This window comes from Callithrix jacchus, chromosome 6 (assembly GCF_049354715.1).
Source record: "Callithrix jacchus isolate 240 chromosome 6, calJac240_pri, whole genome shotgun sequence".
NCBI classification, from domain to species: Eukaryota; Metazoa; Chordata; class Mammalia; order Primates; family Cebidae; genus Callithrix; species Callithrix jacchus.
The window spans coordinates 104256672-104281084 of record NC_133507.1 but is presented as its reverse complement, the minus strand read 5'-3'; the positions used below and the strand labels follow the sequence as shown (position 1 = coordinate 104281084).

General features: G+C 47.4%; 1 protein-coding gene across 5 annotated transcripts in view; it reads right to left on the bottom strand.

The window, feature by feature from the left end:
* TMEM177 (transmembrane protein 177) overlaps positions 1-11262 on the bottom strand; it is a 54228-nt gene extending 42966 nt beyond the window's left edge. The window contains exons 1-3 of one of the 5 annotated variants that reach the window (XM_078327970.1): positions 11209-11262; positions 10823-10895; positions 8321-9677 (exon numbers count right to left, since the gene is read on the bottom strand). In XM_078327970.1, the coding sequence (XP_078184096.1) occupies positions 8643-9578 (936 nt within the window). In that variant the 5' untranslated portion in view covers positions 9579-9677; positions 10823-10895; positions 11209-11262 and the 3' untranslated portion in view covers positions 8321-8642. Of the gene's footprint in view, positions 1-8320; positions 9678-10822; positions 10896-11208 lie in introns of those variants that run through there. The other 4 variants (XM_078327969.1, XM_008999030.5, XM_008999028.4 and 1 more) reach the window with 4 other exon arrangements.
* Between the last annotated feature and the right edge of the window lie 13151 nt (positions 11263-24413).

Sequence of the window (24413 nt, the reverse complement as noted above, 5' to 3'; positions counted from 1 at the left end):
AGCTTTTGTGATGCCTTCAGGGTTGGCATGAGCAGCCTGTCCTCACAGCCTGCTGGGGAGAGGGTAGGAGAGGTATAGGGTAGGGGTGGATTGTATTAGCTCATTCTCGCATTGCTATAAGGAACTACCTGAGGCTGGGTAATTTATAAGAAGAGGTTTAATTGGCTCATGGTTCCACAGGCTACACCGGAAGCATGGCGGCTTCTGGGGGGGCCTCAGGAAACTTACCCACATGGTGAAAGGTGAAGGGGAAGCAGCCACGTCCTATATGACTAGAGCCGGAAGGAGAGAGCGAAGGGGAAAGTGCCACATACTTTTAGATAACCAGATTTCATGAGAACTCCATCATAAAACAGCACCAGGGGGATGGTGCTAAACCATCAGAAACCACCCCATGATCAAATCACCTCCTACCAGGCCCCACCCCCATCACTGGGGATTATAATTCAATGTGAGATTTGGGTGGGGACAGAGATCCAAACCATGTCATGGGTAATAACAAGAGTCTGGGTCCATTGCTATGACTTATCCTTGACCTCTAGAGGGGAGCAAGGGCTCCAGGGGGCTGAGACTGGAAGAAATGCAAAGCTAGGGTGGCTTTGAGTCCAGGTGGCTCTGGACTTCTTACAAGTCAGTCCTCATCACTCCAACCTCTGTTGTTATAACAGTAATAATTCCTCACAGAATAATTCTTTACAGTAAATTCTCTGTTCACATTACATTGTGGTTTCAGTCTCTTGGTTGGATGCCGACTGATTAAAGCCCACAAAAATTGTCTCATTGCTGGTCTTGTACAGGCTGTTCTCATGGCCAATTTCACTTGGCTAGGTGAAGGTGGGGTGCTTAAGGGCACAGACATTAGAGCCAGACTGCCTGGGTTCAATTCCCAAGCCCAGCATGGGCTGGTGAGAAGCCATTTGACCTGTTTATGCCTTGATTCCCCACCTATAAAATGGGGACAATAGGATTGTTGTGGAAGCTTTATGAGTTCAAATATGTAAAGCATTTGGCACAAAATAAGTGTTAAATAAGTATTTGGTATTATTGTTGTTGACTTCCTTCCATTCACTCATCGGGGTTTTGGCAACAGGGTCACCTCTCCTGGGAAGTCCTCTCTGACTACCTCCCAGCCCAGGTTGAGTTGGCTGCCCTCCTCCCATGATCCCTCACACAGCTCCACAGCACTGAACTCATGTGTTGTCACTGTAGGTGTGCTTGTCAGACAGTCTCTTCTGCAGGACTCTGAGCTCACTGAGGGCACTCACAGCAGGTGTCCCCCGGACCTCACACTGCATCTGACTGAGTGAGGGGTACCGCGTTAGTGGAAGTCCTTTGAGAACCAGATACAAAGACCATGAGTAAGAGCCATTGGGGGAAGTGCCTGTGAAGCACAAAGGAGAAGGGGATAGGAGAATGCAGGGAGAGGCTTTGGACCACAGTACAAGTCTGACACCCATGGAGGAGCAGGGAGGATGGGCCTCAGACTTCAGAGCAGTTCTGCAAAAGGCTTGCCCAGGCCACTGGGGAGTTCTTGAGCCACAGTCACCCACTGGAGGAGTCCCACGATCCACCTGCAGCAGTACTGTCCCCACCCTCCATCACTGGTGGAAAACAGCCTGGGTGGACGGAGAGAAATAGCAGCTGGGGCTGTCAGTCAAGTCCGCTCTGTGGCAGGTGTGAGTGGCACATTTTCATGGCCACCACAGTAACTGACAGACAGAAGGCTGGCCATACCCCAAGAATGCAGGGCCAGACGCAGGGATGCCAGAATCTGTCACCTTGATGCAGGGAAAGGGTGGAGGTCCAGGGTACCTCTGAGTAGGCCTTCATGCATACACATACAGTCACATGCTGCATAATGACATTCACTTGGCGAGGAACCGTGTATATGACAGTGTCCCATGAGGTTAATATTACTGTATTGTTACTGTACCTTTTCTATGTTTGGATACACAAATCCTTACCATTGCGTTACAAATGTCCACAGTATTCAGCACAATAACATGCCTTACAGGTTTGCAGCCCAGTAGCAACAGGCGACACCATACGGCCTAGGTGTGCAGGAGGCTGTACCATCTAGGTGTGTATAAGTGCACTATGATGTTCACATAAAGATGAAATTGCCTTCCAAGGCATTTCTCAGAACATATCCCTGTCGTTCAGTGATGCATGACTGTAAATATATATAGTGCTAAGTCCTTATTTCTTGAATGAATATAGTCACTCAAATTCCCCTGTAACAAAACGTTTACATTCTGTGAATTTCCTCCTACGTCTTACCATGTTTACATTATTGAAATCACCATGCAGATTGTATCTCATTTTTAAAACCAGATTTGATATTTATAACTAATATTTCCCCATGCTTCTACCAGTCTTCATAATCATACTTTTTAATGGCTGAACAATGTTCAACAAGTGGATATTTCCAAAGCCACTGCCATTCAACATTTCCATTATTGTTATTTTGTTGTATTTATAACTAATACTTTTACGTACCCCTTTGAGAATGCAGTATTCGGTTTCTATTGGGTTACAGACCTAGGATATATGTAGGTTTGAAATTACTCGGTCAAAAGATAAACTTTTATGATTTTATCAAGTTATGCCAAACTGGGTTTCCAAAAATATGTCAATTAATAAAGAGTATGAGTTATCTATTGCTGCATACCAAGTTACCGCGCCAAATGGCTTACTGCAAGATGCATTTATTGTCTTGGTGTTTCTATGGGTCAGGAATCCAGGCATGGCTTAGCTGCTTCTCTGCTTTAGGGGCTCTCAAGGCTGAAATGAAGGTGCTGGCTGAGGCTGGGGTGCTATGATTTGGCTTTGTGTCCCCACCCAAATCTTGAGTTGTAATCCCATAATCCCTATATATCATGGGAAGGAGCTGGTAGGAGGTGATTGAATCATGGGGGTGGTTTCCCCATGCTGTTCTTGTGATAGTGAATTCTCAGGAGATTTGATGCTTTTACATTTCCATTTCCCCTACTCACACTCATTTTCTCTCCTGCCACCCTGTGAAAAGGTGCTTTCTGACACAATTGTAAGTTTCCTGAGGCCTCCTCAGCCATGTGGAACTGCGAGTTAATTAAACCACTTCTTTATAAATTAGTTTTGGGTATTTCTTCATAGTGGCATGAGAATGAAATAATACATGGGGTCTCATTTGAAAGCTTGAGTAGGGAAGGATTCTCTTCCAGGCTCACATGGTTCCTGGCAGGATCCAGTGCCTTGTGGCCTGTTGGACTGAGGGCCTCAGCTGCCAGCTGGCTGTTTGGCCAGAGGCTGTCTTTAGTTCCTTGTCATGTGAGTCTCTCCAACATGGCAACTTGCTTCAAGACAAAACATGTGAAGCCAAGAACACAAGGATCTGTTAGCAAGAGGGAAGTCACAATCTTTTGTAATCTAATCACTGAGGTGACATCCACTCAATGTTGCTGTATTCTATTGTTTAGAACCAACAGGACGAAGGGGAATGGATTATTAACCAGGGCCAAGAATATTAGGACGAGGGATCACTAGGGTCATCTTAGAAGCTTCCTAACACAAATGTCACCAAGGGCATATGCTTGTGTCAATTTTACCACAACCTAACGCTGAATGTTTTAGTATTTAAAATTACTAGTATGGGCCAGGTGAAGTGGCTCACACTTGTAATCCCAGCACTTTGGGAGGCCTAGGCAGATGGATTGCTTGAGCCCAGAAGTTCAAGATAAGCCTGGGTAACATAGCAAAACTCTATCTTACAAAAAATAAAATTAGCTGGGCATGGTGGCACATACCTGTAGTACCCAGTATTAGGGGGACTGAGGTGGGAGGGTTGATTGAGCTCAGGAAGCCAAGGCTGAGTGAGACTCTTCTCAAAAAAGAAAGAAAAAAAAAATTCTTGTATAAAGGACCACCTTCCACACTAATGCCCTCCTCTCCAGCCTGGTGTTTCCCCCTAGGGCCACGTGGGTCCTCTGCTTGCAGTTGTTGCCAAATAACCTCCAAAAGATGCCAACTGATAGCAACCTAAAGAATTGTCCTAACTGAACCAGGTCTTTGAAAAGCTTTAAAGCAAAGCTGTATTAGGCAGCAGCGGGTTCTTTGGATGCTGGTATTTGGGCAGCAAACTCCAAGATCTGAACACCTTATGCCATTTAGAAGCACTAACATTTAGAAAATCAATCTTCTTTTAAAGCTGACTATATATACCCTCACATTTTGCCAACTTTCTTTCACTTTCATCATCAAAACCATCCTGTAAGGTACACAGGAATACACCTATTTTACAGATAGAAACTTATGACCAGAGATGTGAGTCATTCATTCCAGAGGGCCCTGATAAGTGGTAGGCCAGGATTTGAACCCAGGGATGGCTGCCCGCTCTGCTCTCTCCCTGCCTCCTGAGGTCCCCTTTCCTTAGCCAGTGCCTCCTAGAGCTCCGTGACACTCTGCCCTTCCATCCCGTTCCCACTGTAGCACTAAACATAGTAGGCAGATTGTCCCTTTCTCTTCAGTTAGTTGGAGGCGTCTCCTTGGAAGTTCTACTCAGTGACTATTTTTTCCTAATAAAAATAGTGAGCCTGAAGAAGTTACTTCTAACCCAGCATGAGGAAAGGGCTATAATATAATATTATACTTATATTACACAGTATAAGTTTGCACCATGAAACTTTCAGGCTAAATAGGACAGTATGAATTTAGTGTTTTGAGACTGGTATCTGGAACCAGACTGCCAGCTTCAAATCCTTGTTCTGCCACTTACAAAGTTTTATAATTTAGGGCAAATTTCTTCACCTTTCTGTGATGTTCCTTCTGCAAAATTGAAATAATAATATTACCACCTACATGCTCCAATGGAGAATAAGTGAGAAAATGCCTCTAAGAACCTAGCACTGTGTCTGGAGGATAATAAAGGCCCCATTGTGTTACTATAGGGACATGGTGGGCAGGAGGCAGGCAGGAGGCCTCGCTGGGTGAGGACCCACTCATTGATCTGGAACTCCAGCTGTGATCTACACACACATGGGGATCAGGTGTGTATGTGCCCAGCTCGAGGCAAGGCTGAGTGGAGCCCTGCATTGTGGACACTGGTGGGGACTGAGGCAGGACTAGGAAGGTCAGTGAAGGGCAGAGCCAACATCAGTGCCATGACTCTAAGACTCCCCTCCCTGTATTCTGTGTCCAGATATGCACATGTGTGTGTGTGTGTGTGTGTGTGTGTTTGCGTGCATGGAGGGTGGGGGTTGAGGGGGGACAGTCTTTGTGTGTTGATGTAGTTTTCTGCAAGTCAGCCAAGTCCTGGCTCTATGATTGCTCTGGGATGTCAGGAGCAATCTTTGGAAGTTTATACCCAGAGAACCATGAACCTGGGATGGGGAGAAGTGAGGCCTAGGCCAGGAGAACAATGGTCACACGGGATCAAGGACAGAGTGCTAATGACTCTGGCACACAGCAGACATGGGGCAGGAAGGGTGCCAGGTGGCAGTTACAGGGAGCTGCTTACCACCCAGAATTAGTGGCCAAGCCCTAGAGCATGTTACTTAACCTTTCCAAGATCCACCTCTGACCTGTGTGTAGGGACATAATATTATCACAAAGTCCTCCTAAAGCCTTGTAGGGTTCCTAGGTAGTAATCTGTGCCCTACAGGTAGTAATCTGTGCCCTACAGGAAGTAATCTGTGCCCTACAGGAAGTAACCCATGAGTGTCCTGGTTTCCCCACTAATGTCAGCAATTGCGGATGACTAGGGCCATGCCCTGTCCTTGGCGAGTCCCATGGTGGGAAGACAAGACAGGGTCAGATAGGATTCAGAATTGCCACATCCAGGGAATGCAACCAGCCTTGCTCAGAGACTTTTAGGAAGCTGGGGCTGTGTGTTATAGATTAGAGCCCTGTTCATTTATGAAAAAGTATTATTTCTAGTCACTGAAACTGCAAATGCATATATATGTATATATATATATACACACATATATCTATATATATATTATAGAGACCCTCAGTCCAGAGCTGTAAACAAGGTACACAATCCTGCCATTGCAGATTTTACACTTCAGTGGAGGAGATGCTAAACCGCTATCTCCATGATAATTAGCAGTAGGGCTAGGAAGAGGTGTTGGGTGCATGACAGAGCATAAATGGGGATCTGACATGAGACAGGGAGGCTTCCCTGGGAGAAGCAACGCATAAGTGAATAGAGGCCCCTGAGCATTCCAGCAGGAGGAACACTAAATAACAGAGCACCGGGCAGGCTGGGAGACAGCAGCCCGGATCAAGGACACAGCAAACTTGAAGGCTGTGTGGGGAGGAGGGGAGAGTAATTCAGGAGCCAAACTGCAGTGAGGCTAGAATCCAGAGCAAGAGGAAGTGGGGTGCGGGATGGGCAGGAGATGCAGTTTTCACCAGAAAATATGGGGATGTCTCTAAAGGGCTTTAAGCAGGAGCGTCACCCAGTTAAACCTGCACTTCTAGGACCTGGGAGAAGTGGGAGAAGAGTCAGGAGGCCCAGTGGAGATGAACAGAAGGAGACGGAGCTGAGAGCCACTGGGTGGGAAAGCACCAAGGCTGGGTGCTGGGTGAGCAGTGGGAGGGTGGGAGGGAGAAGGATAGACATGGAGCTCAGCTAACCCGCTGAGGGGCTCTCAGTGGGAGGGCCCGAGATGGCTTGAGCCAGGCTGCAGAGGAATGGAGGATGCACAGAGTGCAGCAAGGCAGAACAGCGCACACACACGTGCACGTGCGCACACACACGCACACACACATGCACACACACATACGGCTGGAGGATGTATGTGCCAAGGTTGAAGGGTGTCATGTAAGGCTTGTGTGAGGACTGGGCACAGCCCGTGAGTGGCGACAAAGTCTGTGACTTGGAACAGAGGGAGCCGGGTAAGCAGCCATTTCTGCCCACCGAAGGGCTGCCTTCCCTGACTGTTCCTGCAGTACTGAGAGCAGATGGGCTGGAGGTGGGAGTAGTGAGAAGGTGGAGCCCATCAAATTCAGGCCCAAAACTGTACTTCTCAGGAATGAGGTGGCCTCACATGGCCTTGTGGCCCTTTAAGTACAGCAGCAGCAGATGGATGATACCCCAAGGGACTCTGTGAGATGGTGTGTCCCTGAGCAAAGACTGGTTCACATAGTCACTGCCTCACCCATCCACCTATGTACTCCAAGCCTGTGCCCAATGCCGTCCTAGGTACCAGGGCCTGGGGAATGCGCAAGGATGTGCTGCCCTCAGGAACTCAGCCTGTCCAGGTCCAGTGTGGGATGAGCTGGCCTAGCACATTGAGCTCCAGCCCACACTGAGGGGCCCAGCAGGGAGGTGTGCTATTCCCACTGCGTCTGCAGCCCCCCTGGCTCACTATCCTCTCAAGGTCCCCTGGCAGGAACTGCCACCACTGTGTTCAAATACTGTCCCAGGGAAATCAAAATCTCCAACTAAAAGATGCCATGAAGCCAAACTGGGCTGGCTTCCTGATGACAACTCTGTTCACCTTGCCTTGCTGTGGTCTCCTGTCTAACACAGGGGCCGGCTCCATCCACAACTGGAGCACTCAAAGAAATAAGCAGAGCAGGACTGCAGTCTCCCCTGGGTCCCAAGTGGGATCAGGCCTGATCCACTGCCCATCTCCACCCCTCGGCTCTACTTGCTGGCCCTGTGAGTCAAGCTCACCCCCTCCTTGCTGCCTTTCCTCTCCAAGACCTGGCCATGCTGTGCCTGGGGAGGCTGACCGCTCTGGATGGCGCCAATGGGCTCCCTCCCTACAGGCCCTGTTTTGCAGTGGTTTGTTCCTTCCTCTACCTTTGGGTGAAGCTCATGCCAAGTATCCCATGCCATAGGTATCCTGAAGTTCCAGAATGCCTCCCCTCCCCTTAGGTCCAGGGGCTCTCCTGGTGCCCCCTATCCCTTGCTGGTCTCCCTCTCCCTGAGTGTGCCATCTGCATCCATGAGACCCTGACCGATACCTCTCAGGCTCACACTAACTTCTCATCTTGGCTTCTCTAGTCTTTTAACCTCTACCACAATGAAGGAAAATTGGGATTTGACCACCAGGTAAACTGAGGGGTAGTTCTTCACTGTAGGAAAGTATTCACATAACTGCAAGTACCTCTGGTGGTGAGGTGTGGCCTGACTCCCACAGCCTGGTGGCAGCATTTAAGACCAAAGAGGCTGGGCACGGTGGCTCATGCCTGTAATCCTAGCACTTTGAGAGCCTGAGGAGGGTGGATCACTTGAGCCCAAAAGTTTGAGGCTGCAGTGAGCTATGATCACCACTGCACTCCATCCTGGGTGACAGAGTAGGACATTCTCTCAAAAAAAAAGACCAAGAAGGAGGGACGTCTGTTTATTTGTGGTGTACCCTTTGCACCAGGCCCTTATGTTCATGACCTTACCCAACTCTACAATCTTGCCAGGTAGATACATCATCTCCACTTTACAATTCAAGAAACCAAGGCTCAGATTCATAGAGAGACTTGCCCAAAGTCCCCAAGTTCATAAGTAGTGGTTATGGTAGAATCTAAGCTATTTAATTCCAAAGGCTGTGATTTTTCTAGCCTGGAGCTATAGGTGCAAAGGCTCCAGGAGGACCCCCAGACTCAGTGGCAGGGTGGTGTCTGCACAAGCAGGAACTGTCCTTGTGATGAGCCCATCAGGAGCGGCCTGAGCTGAGCATCACCCTCCACATTTGCAGCAAAGAGTCCCGGCGGGTGGTATAGGGTAAATGTTTGATGCGGAACCAGTGTCTGGGGATGATGTTTCCGCTGGGTGTATATAGCTCCTCCCCACGCTTGCCCAAGAGACTGCGCAGGGCCAGGTTGCCCGACAGAACCTTCTCATAGAACTCCACTCCACCCCGGGCATAGGTGGCAGAGATGGAGGCTGTGCGGCGGTCCAACCAGGCTTCCAGGGTGTGGGTGAGAGAGTCCTTGGACAAGGCATAGGCCACAAAGCCTGCCACTGCTACCAGCAAGCTGAAGGCAGCCCGTAAATTCATGGGGCTTCCATAGAGCCCCAGGGCATACTTGGCACCCACACTCAGTCCACAGGTCCCTGCCAAGTAAGCTGGCGCCAGCAGGGCCTGCAGGGCAGCGGTACTGCTTTCCAGGTACATCACCTCTCTGGCCAAGGCGAACTTCTGGGCTTCATGGGACAAGGTCAGGGCAGCTCTCAGCCGGGCGCCTGCTGGGGTCTGCCAGTCCACACTTTGCCCATGTATGACCACGGGATGGCCATTGTTGATCACTACATTCCCCAAGAAACTGGCAGGGATGCCCACCACAGCCCCAGCAGGGAGTCTTGGGAAGCCTGCACTCACAGGCTGGAAGGTGAAGGTGGTGAAGGACTTGTAGCAATGGCCTGAAGGGATGCCCATGTCCTGTAGCACCTCTTCGAAGAGGTTCTGCAGCTGTGGAGGGAGCAGGGCTGGCTGGCCCTGAGGCCAGTACTGGTAGAGCCATTGGATCACGGGATCCGGGAAGAGGTGGTATGAGATTTGAACTCCAAACAGGCCTGCACAGGAACCCGCCAGGAGGCCTGTCCTGTGTCTCTGCACAAATGCTGCGGCCCGCGACAGAGGACCTGCCATGAATGTGGTCACCTTGGACAATCTGGGCCAAGAAAAAACAAGTCAGCCGGTTTCTCTGGTTCAGCGTGCAGACTGAACATCCTCCAGGGGCCACTCCACCTTTTAAAACCGAAGTAACACAGCATAGCGGTGAAGAGTGTGGGCTCTAGAGCCAGAGTACCTGTGTTCAAACCCCAGCCCCATCTCTGCACATCATTTCCCTGTCTACCAAACAGGTGTGTCACAATAGCCCACTTCTAGGGTGGCTGTGATGAGCACATGAATGAACATACATAAAACATTTAGTGTCTGGCACAGAAGCAGATACCCTTATGATAATGGCTGTAATGACTTTTATTCCCATTGCTGGGCACAGCACTCCAACTGCCTCATTGCATTCATCACATGGTAAAGCCCTATGATTACTAATTTATAAGAAACACGTGTTCAATTTATTGAGTGCTTACTATATGCTAAACTCAGTTCTGAGTGCTCTAACAATTGAACCCTCACAACCCCATGACCTAATTACTACAGCTACCCCTATTTCAAGGCTGTGAAAATTTAACTGGCCAAAATCCTAAGTGAGTAAAATGACAATGTTATGGGCAGAACCGCATCCCTCCTCCTCCCCTCTTCCCCAATTCATATATTTAAGTCCTAACCCCCAGTACCTCAGACTATGGCTGTATTTGGAGACAGGGTCTTTAAGGAGGTAATTAAGACAAAATGAGGCCATCACTATGGATCCTAATCCAATTTGACTGGTGTACTTATAAGAAGAGATTAGGATGCAAACAGGCACAGTGGGAATTTCACATAAGGATCCAGGGAGAAGGCTACCACCTACAAGCCAAGGGAGGCATCAGAAGACACCAACCCTGTCAACACCTTGGTCTTGAACTTCCAGCCTCCACAACTCCCAGAGGATAAATTTCTGCTGGTTGGGCCACCCAGTCTGTGGTACCAAGATTGGTATGCTAAGATTGGCATGGCAGCTCCAGCAGACTAACACAGGCATAGTATTTGAACACAGGCTGTCAAGTGTCCACAGCAAACTTTTTGTTTTAGAAAACTGGTTATGCTAAATTACAAACATATACCAAAGTAGACAAAATAGTACATCAATCAACTTCAAAATCCTATCAACTCTTCCGACTCACATCTCCATCCAACTGGTTAATTTAGAAACATCCTAGGCATTCTATCACTTCATCCGTGACCATGTCAGTAAAAATTCACAATTATTTAACTTTGAAACTTACTGTATTCCTGTCCGTGAAAAGTGCTTAATTAGCAATGAGTTGCCGCAAACAAAAACGCAAGGTACCGCTTGGCCTATTTTAATCAAGAACTCCTATAAGAATCATTATCATTCGGGCTTTTTATCCCAATTCGGAAAGTGAGGCTAAGAAAGGAAGGGTCCTGGCCAAAGTCCAACATCCCTAGGACCATCGCGCTGCGGGGTGGGCCTAGGAGGCAGTGCTAAGCAGCCCGCCAGTGGCTGAGCGAGGAGGGGCAGCAGGAGCTCCGCACAGGGGACCTCGCTACGCTTTCACCCTGGGCCTCCTACGGTACTCCGTAGTCTGAACGCTCTACCGGGTCGCAGGAGGCCGGAAAAGGGTCCCGCCCCGCCGGTCTGCGCGCTCACCTGCTGTGTGCCACCGCCCCGGACGCCTACTTGCGCGCTTTGCAGGGAGGCCGCAAAGCATGCCGGCCCTGGATATGGGGGCGGGGATTTCAGGGGGCGGGGCTCGCCGGCCCGGAACCTGGAGGCGGGGACTTCAGGGGGCGGAGCTCGCGGGCCAGGGATCTGGGTGCAGGGATTTCAGGCAGCCGAGCTCGCTCGACGGGTTTCGGGGAGGGAACCAGGAGAGGGCTGGGGGCGGGACGCTTGGGGGCGAAGCTGGGGAGCTCCAGGGGCTGCTCGCGGGCGGCTCCGGCCGCCGCAGAGGCTCCTCCCCTAGCTGTGCACCTTTGTTAGGCGGGGTGGGGAGGGGGTGGTCCGCTAGCACTGCCTCCTCTGCGTTGAAAGGCATAAAAATGAGCCGGGCGTGGTGGTGGGCGCCTGTAGTCCCGACTGCTGGGGAGGCTAAAGCAGGAGAATCGCTTGAACCTGGGAGGCGGAGGTTGCAGTGAGCCGAGAATACACCATTGCACTCCAGCCTGGGCGACAGAGCGAGACTCTGTTCCCAGGAAAAAAAAAAGTCGTCTTTGATAATGCCGTTGAACCCCCCGAAGGAACGGTGGCCCCGCGTGTGTCACGAGGCGGCCTATGGCAGAGCCGCCGTCAGAGCCCATGCCCATCTGGCCGGCCGGTGTACTTTCCCGTCTGGAAGCGCTCACCCTCGGCGGGGAGCTCTGAGCTTTATGTTTTTATTACCACGTCTGCTGCCCCCGCCCGCCCGCCCCAAGCTCCTCCCAGGTGCTTTACTGTGCAGTCCACAGAGCAGCGTCGCATCTGTCACTTCTTTACAGCCGCTCTGTGAGGTAGATAGATGAGGGATCAGCCGTTCTGTTCACCAAATCCAGCGCGCCACCTACTTTTGTAAATAAAGTTTTATTGGAACACAGCCGTGCCCAATCCTTGACAGAAGGTGAAACCAGACGGCTCAGGGTTAAAGCCTGGCTCCACCCCTTACTAGCTTGGTGATGAAATGGGTTCGTGTACTTGCATCCTGTGCCTCACGGTTTGTGCCGCCTAGCCATTAGCTATTATTATTAAAGTCTGTTCTGTTTCTGAGACCCCAACTTTAGTTGCTCAGTTGTTTGCATGTAAATAGTGCAATGTGACCTCAGCCAAAGACAGAATGTGGGACAGCCTACAGGGCAAATGACGTGGTTTATCCAATAAATCAATGGCATAAAAAGACAGGGAAGGAGGGGGACTCAAAAGACACTTGAAAACGAGAGTGATATCACAGTTAAATACAATATGTGACTTTTATTGGGATCCTGAACCAAATAAACTAACTGTAAAAAAGACACCTTGGACCGGGCGCAGTGGCTCACGCCTGTAATCCTAGCACTTTGAGAGGCCAAGGCTGGCGGATCACCTGACGTCAGGAGTTCAAGACCAGCATCACAATGGTGAAACCCCGTCTTTATTAAAATACAAAAATTAGCCAGGCATGATGGTGGGTACTTGTCATTCCAGCTACTCAAGAGGCTGAGACGGGAGAGTCGCTTGAACCTGAAAGATGGTGGTTGCAGTGAGCTGAGATCGCACCACTGCACTCTAGCCTGGGTGACTGAGGGAGACTCTGTCTCACAAAAAAAAAAAAAAAAAAAAAAAAAAAAAGACACGGAGAAATTTGAATATTAGATGATATGAATGAATTACTGTTTATTTTGTTAGATGGGATGACAACATGGAGTTTATGTAAACCAAAAAATTCTTACTAGAGATACATGCTTAAGTATTTACAGGTGAAATGACACAATGTCTACTATTTGATTCAAAATATTCCAACCAAACCAAATCAAAACAAAAAAACAGGGGCACAGATGAAACACTGACAAAGTGTTAGTTATTGAAGCTGCATGACAGGTTCAGGAATCTTCATTATACCATGCTCTACTTTTCTGTATGTTTGGAAATTTCCATAATAAAAAGTATATACATTTTTTTTTAAAGTAGGCTGGCCAGTTGGACTCCATCAAAATGAAAAACTTTTGGGCATACTATCAAGAAAAGTGGAAAGACAATCTACAAATAGGAGAAACTATTTACAAATCATAGATCTGATAAAGGTATAGATCCAGAATATATAAAGAACTCTTAGCAACTTAACAACAACAAGCCAATTAATAAATGGGCAAATGACTTGAGTAGATATTTCTCAAAAAATATATAAAATATATGCCAAAAAGCATATAAAAATGTGCTCACTAGTATCAGTTACTAGGGAAATGCAAATCAAAACCACAGTGAAATACTATTTCCCAACCACTGGATTTCTATAACAAAAACAACAACAAAAAAAAAACCTAGAAAATAAATGTTGGAGAAGATGTGGAGAAACGGAAACCCTCATACATTGCTGGTGGGAATGTAAAATGCTGCAGCCACTTTAGAAAACAGTTTAGAGGTTCCTCAAAAAGTTAAACTTAAGCTAGGCTCAGTGGCCTGTGTCGGTAATCTGAACTACTTAGAAGGCTGAGATGGACTGCTTGAGGCCAAGAGTTCAAGGCCAGCCTGGGCAACATAGTGAGACACAGTTTTCTAAAAAATAATGGTAATAATTTTTCAAAAAAGTTAAACTTAGAATTACCATGTGAATCAGCTATCCACTCTTAGGAATATACCCCAAATAATTGAAAACAGCTACTCAAACAAATGCTTGGACCTAAATGTTCATAGCAACGCTATTCACAATAGTGGAAAGGTAGAAACCAAAATGTTCATCAACTGATAAATGGATAAACAAATTATGGCATAGTTCATGCAACGGAATATTATTTAGTCATGAAAAAGAATAAATACTGAGCCATACTACAACATGGATGACCTGATAAACATGCTAAGGGAAAGATGCCAGACACAAAAAGACAAAGACTGTATCCCTCCATTTATATAAAATGTCCAGAACAGGCACATCCACTGAGACAGAGAGCAGGTTAGCGGTTGCTAAGGGATGGGGGAGGGATAATGGGGAGTGACTGCTAACAGGTATGGGGCTTCTTTTCACAGTGATGACATGTTTGGGTATTAGATAGTAGTGACGGTTGCACAACATTGTGAATATACTAAAACCTGTGAATTTTTACCCTTTAAAATAGCTAAAATGGTAAATTTTATGTAATGTGAATTTTGTCTCAATTTTTAAAATGCATATATATGTAGGTTGGCCAATCCTACTGCAGAGCTGATGGAACATTTATCAATCGTTCAACCAAAGTGCCTGGAAGAGTTATTTCTCAGGAGTCAGGAGTGAGGACCCGTGGGTAGTCAGGTGTTCTGCCTGAGGCTGAGCTTCCCAATCAGAGTGTGTGGTCATCTGCATCCTGTGCTTGGGTACAACCATCTCCAACAACTCCTCCCTCATCACTTTCTGGATGTCTGAAACGCTCCCTCTTACGTGTTCTTTTACTTATTCATTTAGCTCCTACCCTGTGCCAAGTCATGGGGCCAAAACATGGATAAGAAAAAGCCACAGCCCTCAGGAGCTCCCTGATCAATAAAGCAAACACACAAACCCTTGGGAGCAAACAGTCCTCCCCGCTTCCCCTTGCTAGGACCACAGAGGAGGTAATGGCTGCTGCATCACAGGAGGGTTCCCTGGTATCTGAACTCTAGAAGACTTTGGAATTTATGAGTGGCTAAAGGGGCAGAGTGGCGTGCTTTTCCTGTAGAGACTGGTGAGGTGAGAGCTGGTTCACTCCCAGCTCGCAGCCAGATCCTCTCCTGAGTGTGGGAGTGGATGGCCCCGAGAAAGAAGCAGCCACAATCAAATGGCAAGGCCCCAGAGTGACTTAAGGTTTAGGAGGGAGGCTCTCAGAGCTGAGGCTTATATGGTACCCAAACCTCCTTACAACCCCTAGGGTGAGGCCAGAGTGTTGCGAACGTCCAGCCCCGGCTGCCAGCTGCTGTGTGTCTGTGAGGCTGCCAGCTGGGTGGTAGGCAGCACTTTGCTGCTGCTGTTTGCTGGGATTCAGAAATGGCTGTGACAGGTCTCTTGTTCCTCCTCCTCCTCTGCTGAGATTCTCCTTTTCAGGAGTGCCCTGCTCTAGGTCTGGGGCTGGCTGGGGCCTGCTCCTGCTGCAGAGCCCCTGTCTTCCCCCTGCCAAGTGGCCCTGGCTAGGGACAGCACCCAGGAGTGCACTGGGGTTGTTGTGAACTGGGTCCACAATTGTGCCCACAAATCGTGCTCCCGATGTGCCAGCCAGCCAAGCGTCTTAGCGGCAGAACCCACACACAGGCCCTGGCTCTGCTAGCTGGGGTCTGACTTCTCGTCCCCTCCTCTCTGCTACTTGGTGGATTTGGCCAAACTTTCAGTAAGGGTTTGCTTATTCATTAATTTTATATTTTGTATTTATTCAGCACTTGCAAATGTAAGAAAATAAGACATAATCCAGTAAGGATAAAGTCTTTTTTTTTTTTTTTTGAGACAGGGTCTCACTCTGTCACTCAGGCTGGAGCTCAGTGGTAGGATTTCAGCTCACTGAAGTTTTCACCTGCCAGTTTCAAGTGATTCTCCCACTTCAGCCTCCCAAGTAGCTGGGATTAGAGGGGAGTGTCGCCACACCTGGCTAACACTTTTGGTATTGTTAGTAGAGGCAGGGTTTTGCCATGTTGGCCAGGTTGGTCTCAAACTCCTGACTTCAGGTGACCCGCCTGCCTTGGCCTCCCAAAGTGCTGGGATTACAAGTGTGGGACACCGTGCCTGGCAGGTATAAAGCCTTATCTTAACAGGGTTAAAATAAGTAGGGTAGGGGTTCTTAGCTAAGGTGGCTAGGGAAGACCTCTCTGAAGAGAGGATTTCTAGGCTGAGACTTGAGGGAGGGGAAGCATGAGAGGGCCATATGTGTGGAAAATGTCCTCAGCAGAGGAAATGGCCAGGTCCAAAGCCCAAGGGCAGGAATGAGATTGTGAGTCCAGGGGGCAGAAAGCCCAGTGTGGCTGGACTAGAGGGAAGCCTGAGGGGAAGGTGGGAGGGGAATTGGGGGAGGTGGGCAGGGGCTGGACCGCCAGAGTCTTATAAGCAGGAGTGAGGTTCTTGCATTTTATTCTAATGGCGATGGCAGGTCATTGGTGACCTAGATGAAAGCTGATCTGTGAGACGTGAGCAGGAATGTTCGAATCGTTGAAGAGAGAATGGATGGTGAGGAATACAGACAACATTTCTGGCTGTGAAGAGGTATAAAGATGGGTGATGGCTCAAGGTTGGTGAGGAATACAGACAACATTTCTGGCTGTGAAGAGGTATAAAGATGGGTGATGGCTCAAGGTTGGTGAGGAATACAGACAACATTTCTGGCTGTGAAGAGGTATAAAGATGGGTGATGGCTCAAGGTTGGTGAGGAATACAGACAACATTTCTGGCTGTGAAGAGGTATAAAGATGGGTGATGGCTCAAGGTGCACACATTTTGTTTTGTTTGTTGCCAGAGAGGAGGGCCACTGCAGGAGGAAGAGATGGTGAGATAATCACTGGCCTGGTGGAACATAGGAATGTTCTAATGGGGTCACCACAGTAAGCCAAGTAGAAGTGTAAGGAGGTTAAGTACAGGGTGGGTGGGAGTCTTGAAACGGACCTTTCAGAGGTGGTATCAATGTTGGTGATGACAAGGTCAGGGGCATGTCTGTGGGCGCTGAGGTGGAGTGGAAGAGAAGACGATTAAGGCTGCATAGTATTCCATTGTGTATATGTGCCACATCTTTATTCAGTCTACCACTGATGGGCATTTGGGTTGGTTCCATGTCTTTGCTATTGTAAATAGTGCTGCAGTAAACACATATGTGCATGTGTTTTTAGAGTACAAAGATTTTTTTTATTCCTTGGGGTATATGCCCAGTAATGGGATTGCTGGGTCAAATGGTATTTCTGGGTCTAGATCCTTGAGGAATCGCCGTACTGTCTTCCACAACGGTTGAACTAATTTACATTCCCATCAACAGTGTAAAAGCATTCTTATTTCTCCAAAGCCTCACCAGCATCTATTATTTCCTGATTTTTTAATAATTGCTATTCTGATTGGTGTGAGATGGCATCTCATTGTGGTTTTGATTTGCATTACTCTAATGATCAGTGATTTGGAACTTTTTTTGTTATGTTTGTTGGATGCATAATGTCTTCTTTTGAAAAGTGTCTATTCCTATCCTTTGCCCACTTTTGAATGAGGTCATTTCTTTTTCTTGTAAATTTAAGTTCCTTGTAAATTCTGGATATCAGTCCTTTGTCAGACGGGTAGATTGTAAACATTTTCTCCCATTCTGTAGGTTTTTCACTCCGATGATAGTTTCTTTTGCTGTGTAGAAGCTCTTTAGTATAATTAGATCCCATTTGTTGATTTTGGCTTTTATTGCAATTGCTTTTGGCATTTTTGTCATGAAGTCTTTGCCCATGCTTATGTCCTTAATGGTATGGCCTAGAATTTCCTCTAGAGTTTTTGGTTTTTTACATTTAAGTTTTTAATACATCTTGAGTTAATATTAGTATAAGGTGTAAGGAAGGGGTTCAGTTTCAGTCTTCTGCATATGGCTAGCCAGTTTTCCCAGCATGATTTACTGAACAGGCCATTCTTTCCCCATTGGTTGTTTTTATCAGGTTTGTCAAAGATCAGATGGTTGTAGATGTGTGGTGTTATTTCTGAGTTCTCTGTTCTTCTCCATTGTTTTATATGTCTGTTTTGGTACCAGTACCATGCTGTTTTGGTTACTGTAGCCTTGCAGTATAGTTTGAAGTCAAGCAGCATGATGCCTCCAGCTTTGTTCTTTTTGCTTAGGATTACCTTGGCTATACAGAGTCTTCTTTGATTCTATATGAAATTTAAAATAGTTTTTTTCTAATTCTGTGAAGTATGTCAATAGTACTTTGATGGGAATAGTATTGAATCTATAAATTACTTTGGGCAGTATGGTCATTTTCACAATATTGATTCTTCCTGTCCACGAGGATGGAATATTTTTCCATTTGTTTGCATCCTCTCTTATTTCCTTGAGTAGTGGTTTATAGTTCTCTTTGCAGAAGTCCTTCATATCCCTTGTTAGCTGTATTCCTTTGTAGCAACTGTGAATGGGGGCTCATTCATGATTTGGCTCTCTGCTTGTCTATTGTTGGTGTAAAGGAATGCTTGTGATTTTTACACAATGATTTTGTATCCTGAGACTTTGCTGAAGTTGCTTATCAGTTTAAGGAGTTTGGGGGCTGAGATGATGGGGTTTTCTAAATATAACATCATGTTGTCTGCAAACAGAGACAATTTGACTTCCTCTCTTCCTATTTCCTTTATTTCTTTCTCTTGCCTGATTGCCCTGGCCAGAACTTCCAATACCACATTGAATAGGAGTGGTGAGAGAGGGCAGCCTTACCTTGTGCCAGTTTTCTTTCTTCTTTCCTTCTTTCTTTCTTTCTTACTTTCTTTCTTTCTTTTCTTTTCTTTTTCTTTTGATACAGAGTTTCAGTCTTGTTTCCCAAGGGCCTGCATTGTGCCAAACATCTTGCTATGTGCTGGGGATACAGAAATGAGTAAGACATGGCTGCTGGTGGGTGGAGCAAACTTACCAACTGATTTCTTTCTTTCTCTCTCTTTCTTTCTTTCTTTTTTGAGATGGAATTTTGCTCTTGTTACCCAGGTTGGAGTGCAATGGCATAATCTCAACTCACTGCAACCTCCACCTCCCAGGTTTAAGCCATTCTCCTGCCTCAGACTCTCGAGTAGCTGGGATTACAGGCATGTGCCCACGCCTGGCTAATTTTAGTATTTTTAGTAGATATGGGGTTTCACCATGTTGGTCAGGTTGGTCTCAAACTTCCGACTTCAGGTAATCTGCCCACCTTGGCTTCCCAAAGTACTGGGATTACAGGCATGAGCCACTGCACTGAGCCCTACCAGCTGATTTCTTTAGAGCAAAGCACATTTGCTAATTTGTTTTTTTTCCATATTTCATATTTTAAAGAATAGTTAAGTAAAATACAAATATCATCACATAATATCTTTACTCTTAGAGACCCCCAAAGCTGAAAGTTTAAAAAGTTAAAACATCTAAATCTGTAATATTTGATTACCATGCAGTAGAAGAGTGGACTGGGTACTAGGATCATGGCTCACTGCAGCCTCGACTACCTGGGCTCAGGTGAGCCTCCCAACCCTGCCCCCCAGGTAGCTGGGACTAAGGTGCATGCTACCATGCCCGGCTAGACAACCAAACCTTTGCAGGAAACCAAGGTCCTGCCCAAACCTAGTTCTTCTGCTAATTGGGTAAGTCCATGAAGCTTTCCGGACCTGAGTTTCTGCATAAAGTCACACTAATAATAGGTACTCTATGTATGTCTCAGAATGTTTTGAGGATCATTGAGAAAATATGTCACAAACTGGAAGTTCTAGAAAGGAAAGCGATGATAATCACTTCTTAAATGAAGGGACTTGGCCAGGCATGGTTGCTTATGCCTGTATCCCAGCACTTTGGGAGGCCGAGGTGGGCAGATTACCTGAAATCGGGAGTTTGAGACCAGCCTGACCAACATGGTGAAACTCCATCTCTACTAAAAATACAAAATTAGCCAGGCATGGAGGTGGGTCCTTGTAATCTCAGCTACCTGGGAGGCTGAGGCAGGAGAATCACTTGAACCTGGGAGGCAGAGGTTGCAGTGAACCGAGATCGTGCCACTGCACTCCAGCCTACCAGTATGGTAGAGCAAGATTCTGTCTTAGGAGAATGGTGTGATAACCTGAGTCAATGCAAGACAGGGGGAGCTGGCAGGTCTTCAGAGACAGCTGTTGAAGCCAGGGATCCTCATTCCCTTGGCCAGCCCCTGATTATGGCCACGATCCCTAAGGAACCCGGATCCATCCCATAGGGAGTCCCCGAACATCATGTGGTCAGTGAGTTCACCGAAGGAACTTTTTCTAAGAGACTGATTGTGGAAGAAAATACATATAAGATTTCTTTGTGTTTCCACCTAAAGTGATCTGAAACAAGGAAGACAAGCATAGATGATAATCTGTTAAATATTATTTGTAAGTCGATTTGGTGGGAATAGGTTTCAACTTGGGAGTCAGGAGAGGCCTTTCTCGTGGCATCCACCAGGTGGCACCAGATCCCCAACACAGTCAATACAACCTTTCCAAGGGGCCAACCTTTCCAATGTGGTGGGAGCGGAGGAATAAGATAAACTGGCTTTTGTTTATAAGTGGGGAAACTGAAATGGACATAAGCACATGCATAGACATTGGAACAGCCCCAAAGTCTGGACCCAGAAAGTTCACACTAACAATGCAATGTGGGGTGCCCAGCAAGAAAGGGAGATTGGGTTGGTGGAATTACCAGGGTTCAGTAGCTGCTGGTGGGGTGTTGATGAATGAAGCAATGTGCACAGCGTGGTGTTAAACCTGGATGCCTAGGGAAGCAATTCCCCGAACAAACATTGCCTAGGCCCTTCCTCTCCACAGAGGCAGGGACTTGGAAGGCCTTGCCTCAGTGGTCAGTACAGGGGCCAAGGGGCAGTGGCCTGGGGAAACCTTAGGTGAGAGGACATTAAGGAAAGAAGGTGATGGGTCATAGGGAGTAAATGGCACATGCAGAGGCCGGGGTGTGAGTAAGTGGGTTATGCTTCAGAAACTGCTGGTAGGTCAGGCCAGCGACTGGTGCATGTGGAGGAGGAATGTAGGGGGGAGCACATGGGAGCCCTTGGGGGGGCCTTAAAAATTACCTACAAGACTGATAAACCAGAAACCAAAGAAACGATTACTCATGGCGGGGGAGGGGTGGGTATCCATGGGGCAGGAAGATGGTGGAATGGAGACAGATTGGGAATGGGAAGGAGTGATACTTCCCTGAGTATATTTGCATTTAGAGCCGTAGTCATGGTCCATGTACACTGAAATAAACAAATAATGTAGGGGAACCCAGGATGGAATACAAACAGTAACATATGAGCCTAACCCATGTGAAAACACAACCACACTGACGGGAGCAGGAAATAAAGAAAGCAACAGAACCAGCCCAGGCAGCTTTGGAAATCAGTGTTTTAACTGGACTCTGTAAAGCTAAAGTAAAAAAGACACTAATACTGTAATCCAGTTAGTAAATATGTTTCTCGCAAGAGGATGTGTTAGCAAATGGGATATTACATTATGGATACACCAAGACTGAACACATAAGGTAATACATTGTAGATGACGGAGCTAAGTTTCTCACTGCAGGGGAAAGAAGTTACAAGTAAGGAAAGGAGGAAGGCCAAAAGGAACCCCAGGTGCTGGACTGGAATCCGAGGCATCAGAATCAATGCTTTTTTTTTTTTTTTGACACAAGGTCGCACTCTGTCACCCAGGCTGGAGTGCAGTGGCATGATCATGGCTCACTGCAGCCTCGACTTCCTGGGCTCTGGTGATCTTTCTACCTCCGTCTCACAGGTAGCTGGGACTACAGGTGTGTGCCATCATGCCTGGCTATATTTTTTATATTTTTGTATTTTTAGTAGAGATGGGGTTTCACCATGTTGCCCAGGCTGTTCTCAAACTCCTAGGCTCAAGTGACCTGCTCACCTCGGCCTTCCAAAGTGCTGGCATTACAGGTGTGAGCCACCACGCCTGGCCATAATTCATGTTTTCTTTATTTATATACAGACATAAAGATAGATGAAAATGTGTGTGTGTCAGTACAAATGCTTGTATTTTCTAGCTCTGGCCACTGAGAGGGCTCAGAAGCAATTGGATCACAGTAGCAGCAAGTACCAGTTGCATTCGGAGGTCCTGGTTTCTAAGTGCCGTTCTCCAAGGAAAGGAACCAGGGCTCCTTGGAGAAATGGTTGATTCTAGGGCTGAGGTGGGAAAGATACAGATGAGTCTGGAATCGCCTGTGATGCTGGAAAGTGAAGATGTGCTTAGGAAAGGTGGAGGACACCCTGAAATGTCAGAGACGGAACCTGAGGGGCTCCCACTGGCCAGAGCCGGAACAATATGAGTAACAAAATAAACAACGGTAGTGTTGAGTTATAACCTATGCAATCAAATAAATGTCCGTGATTCCATGCTAATATAAAACCCTACCGAAGAAACAAGGTAACTAAATGAGGCGGGGCAGCTCATGGACACTCTCATTAAGCAGACATGGTAATGGCTGTTGCAGACCAGACCCACTCACTGATGGGTGCTGAAGTGGGAGTTCATATACAGATATGTAGATACAGAGTGGGAAAAATGTTGAGGAGAAATAGGATGTTTACATAATTTCAAAGTCTCTCCACATGATTATATTAATGTTCTAGTGGAGAAACTTGGCATAACTTCACCCTAGTCTTGGGAAAGCATTAGACAAACACACACTGAGGCACAGTCTACAGAATAACAGTCAAACCTGTCAGGGTCACATATAAGGGAAAAGACTGAGGGACAGCCTCAGATCAGGAGAAGGGGACACATTGACTAACTGCAGGGCGGACTCCTGGGACACTGAAGGGACATTACTCAGTAGAGCTGCACCAGTTGTCATTTCTTGTTTCTGATCATTGTTTCACGGGAGATTCTAATATTAGAGGAATCTGAATAAAATATAGATGGCAACTTTCTGTACTGTTTTTGCAAGTTTCCTTTAGTTTAAGATTATTTCTAAATAAAAAGTTTTAAAAAAAATGACTGATGCATAGGGCCTGGCCTGTGAGTGAAGGGAAACTCACGTGTTTGAGCTCATTTCACACCAGGTGTACTTCTGTACATTTCCTAATTGAATCTCACAACCCCATGTAAGGAGAGCATGGAAGCTTGTCTTTGCATGACGGAAAAATGAAATTCGGAAGTGTTAAGAAGGCTGCCTAGTAAGAGCGGGCCTGGGATTCAAAGGCAGGCCCTTTCTAGTTTCCTACACAGAGAGAAGAGGCTGTAGATGAAAAGTGGAGGTGAACGTGAGCAGCAAGGTCCTGTAGGGCCACGAAAGGAATCTGGACTTTACCTTAGAGGCCATGGCCTAACCCTGGCTGCACACCAGATCCATCTAAGGGCCTTGAACACCATTATTGCATGGGCCCCACCCCGGAAGGTCTGATCTGGGTGGCCTGGGGCAGAGCTTGGGCAGCGTATGCCTATAAGGCTGTGCAGTGGCTTTAACTTGCAGCTGGGTTGAGGCTTCTCATGGCCAAGCGCTAAAGCGTGGCCCTTCCCTGCAGAAGCCTGGTGCAGGGGAGTGGAAGGCCTCTTCTCATGGCTGTCTCCATGGCTCCAGCCAGGGGCACCTGCTTTTGTTTTCTTTCGTGGATGTGACAAGATGTCTGACCCTGAGGTGAGCCTGTCCAGCCTATCCTCAGAAAAAGCCTTGGTGCCAGACAGCAGGAAATCTGACAAGCATTCTAGAGCCAGATCCCTGCCGGGACCTCCTAGATGGCCTCCTTTATTGCGCCCTACTCCCCACAGTCGATTCTGCACACCAACTTGTAAAACCTGCTTAAAACAGAAAATGGCTCAGGTTACTCCCCTGCTCAGTCCTTGAAGGGGCTGTCCCTCTCACTGAGCATGAAATCCCAAATCCAGTCTGTTTTCCAGCTGCAAGAGGCCACGTAGCCTGGCCCTTGGCTACCTCTGTGTCCCCTCAACTCCCCAGGCCTCCTTCCGCTTCCCTCAGCTTGCCAGGCACGCCTCCTTGGAGGGCCTTCGCTTGAACTGTCCCCTGGGCTCGAAAGCTCCATTCCCAAATTACCGCAGAGCTTGCTCCTTCACTTCAGTCACACCTCGACTCAATGTCAGCTCCTCTGAGGGGCCTCTGGTGGCCGCTCCCTAACCCTTGCCACACTTGAGTATTCTTTTGTGGCAGTGCTCTCAACCTGACATTACGCTACTCATGCATGTCTGTTTCCTGTGGATGGTGTGTCTGCTTTGCCACGGGGCTGACTTAGGGTAGTGGCCCCTCTGAGACTTGGATCTGTGGCTGGCTCCTGAGTGGTACTCAATAACTCTTACGAATTTTGTGTGAACGTGTGTGCATACACGTGTGCATATGTGTGTGTGTGTGCATGTGTGTGTGCATAAGTGTGTGTGTGCACGTATGGGTGTATGCACATGTGCCACCTCCTAGGCCTGCATCAACATGGAGTGGTGGCTCCTTCCCTCTGTACCACTGTCCAGCCAGCCATGGTGGCATGAGTCTCAGTCCCCACAGCGACTGCATGCCCATTGGGTGCCAGCCTGCAGGGATACCACTGTG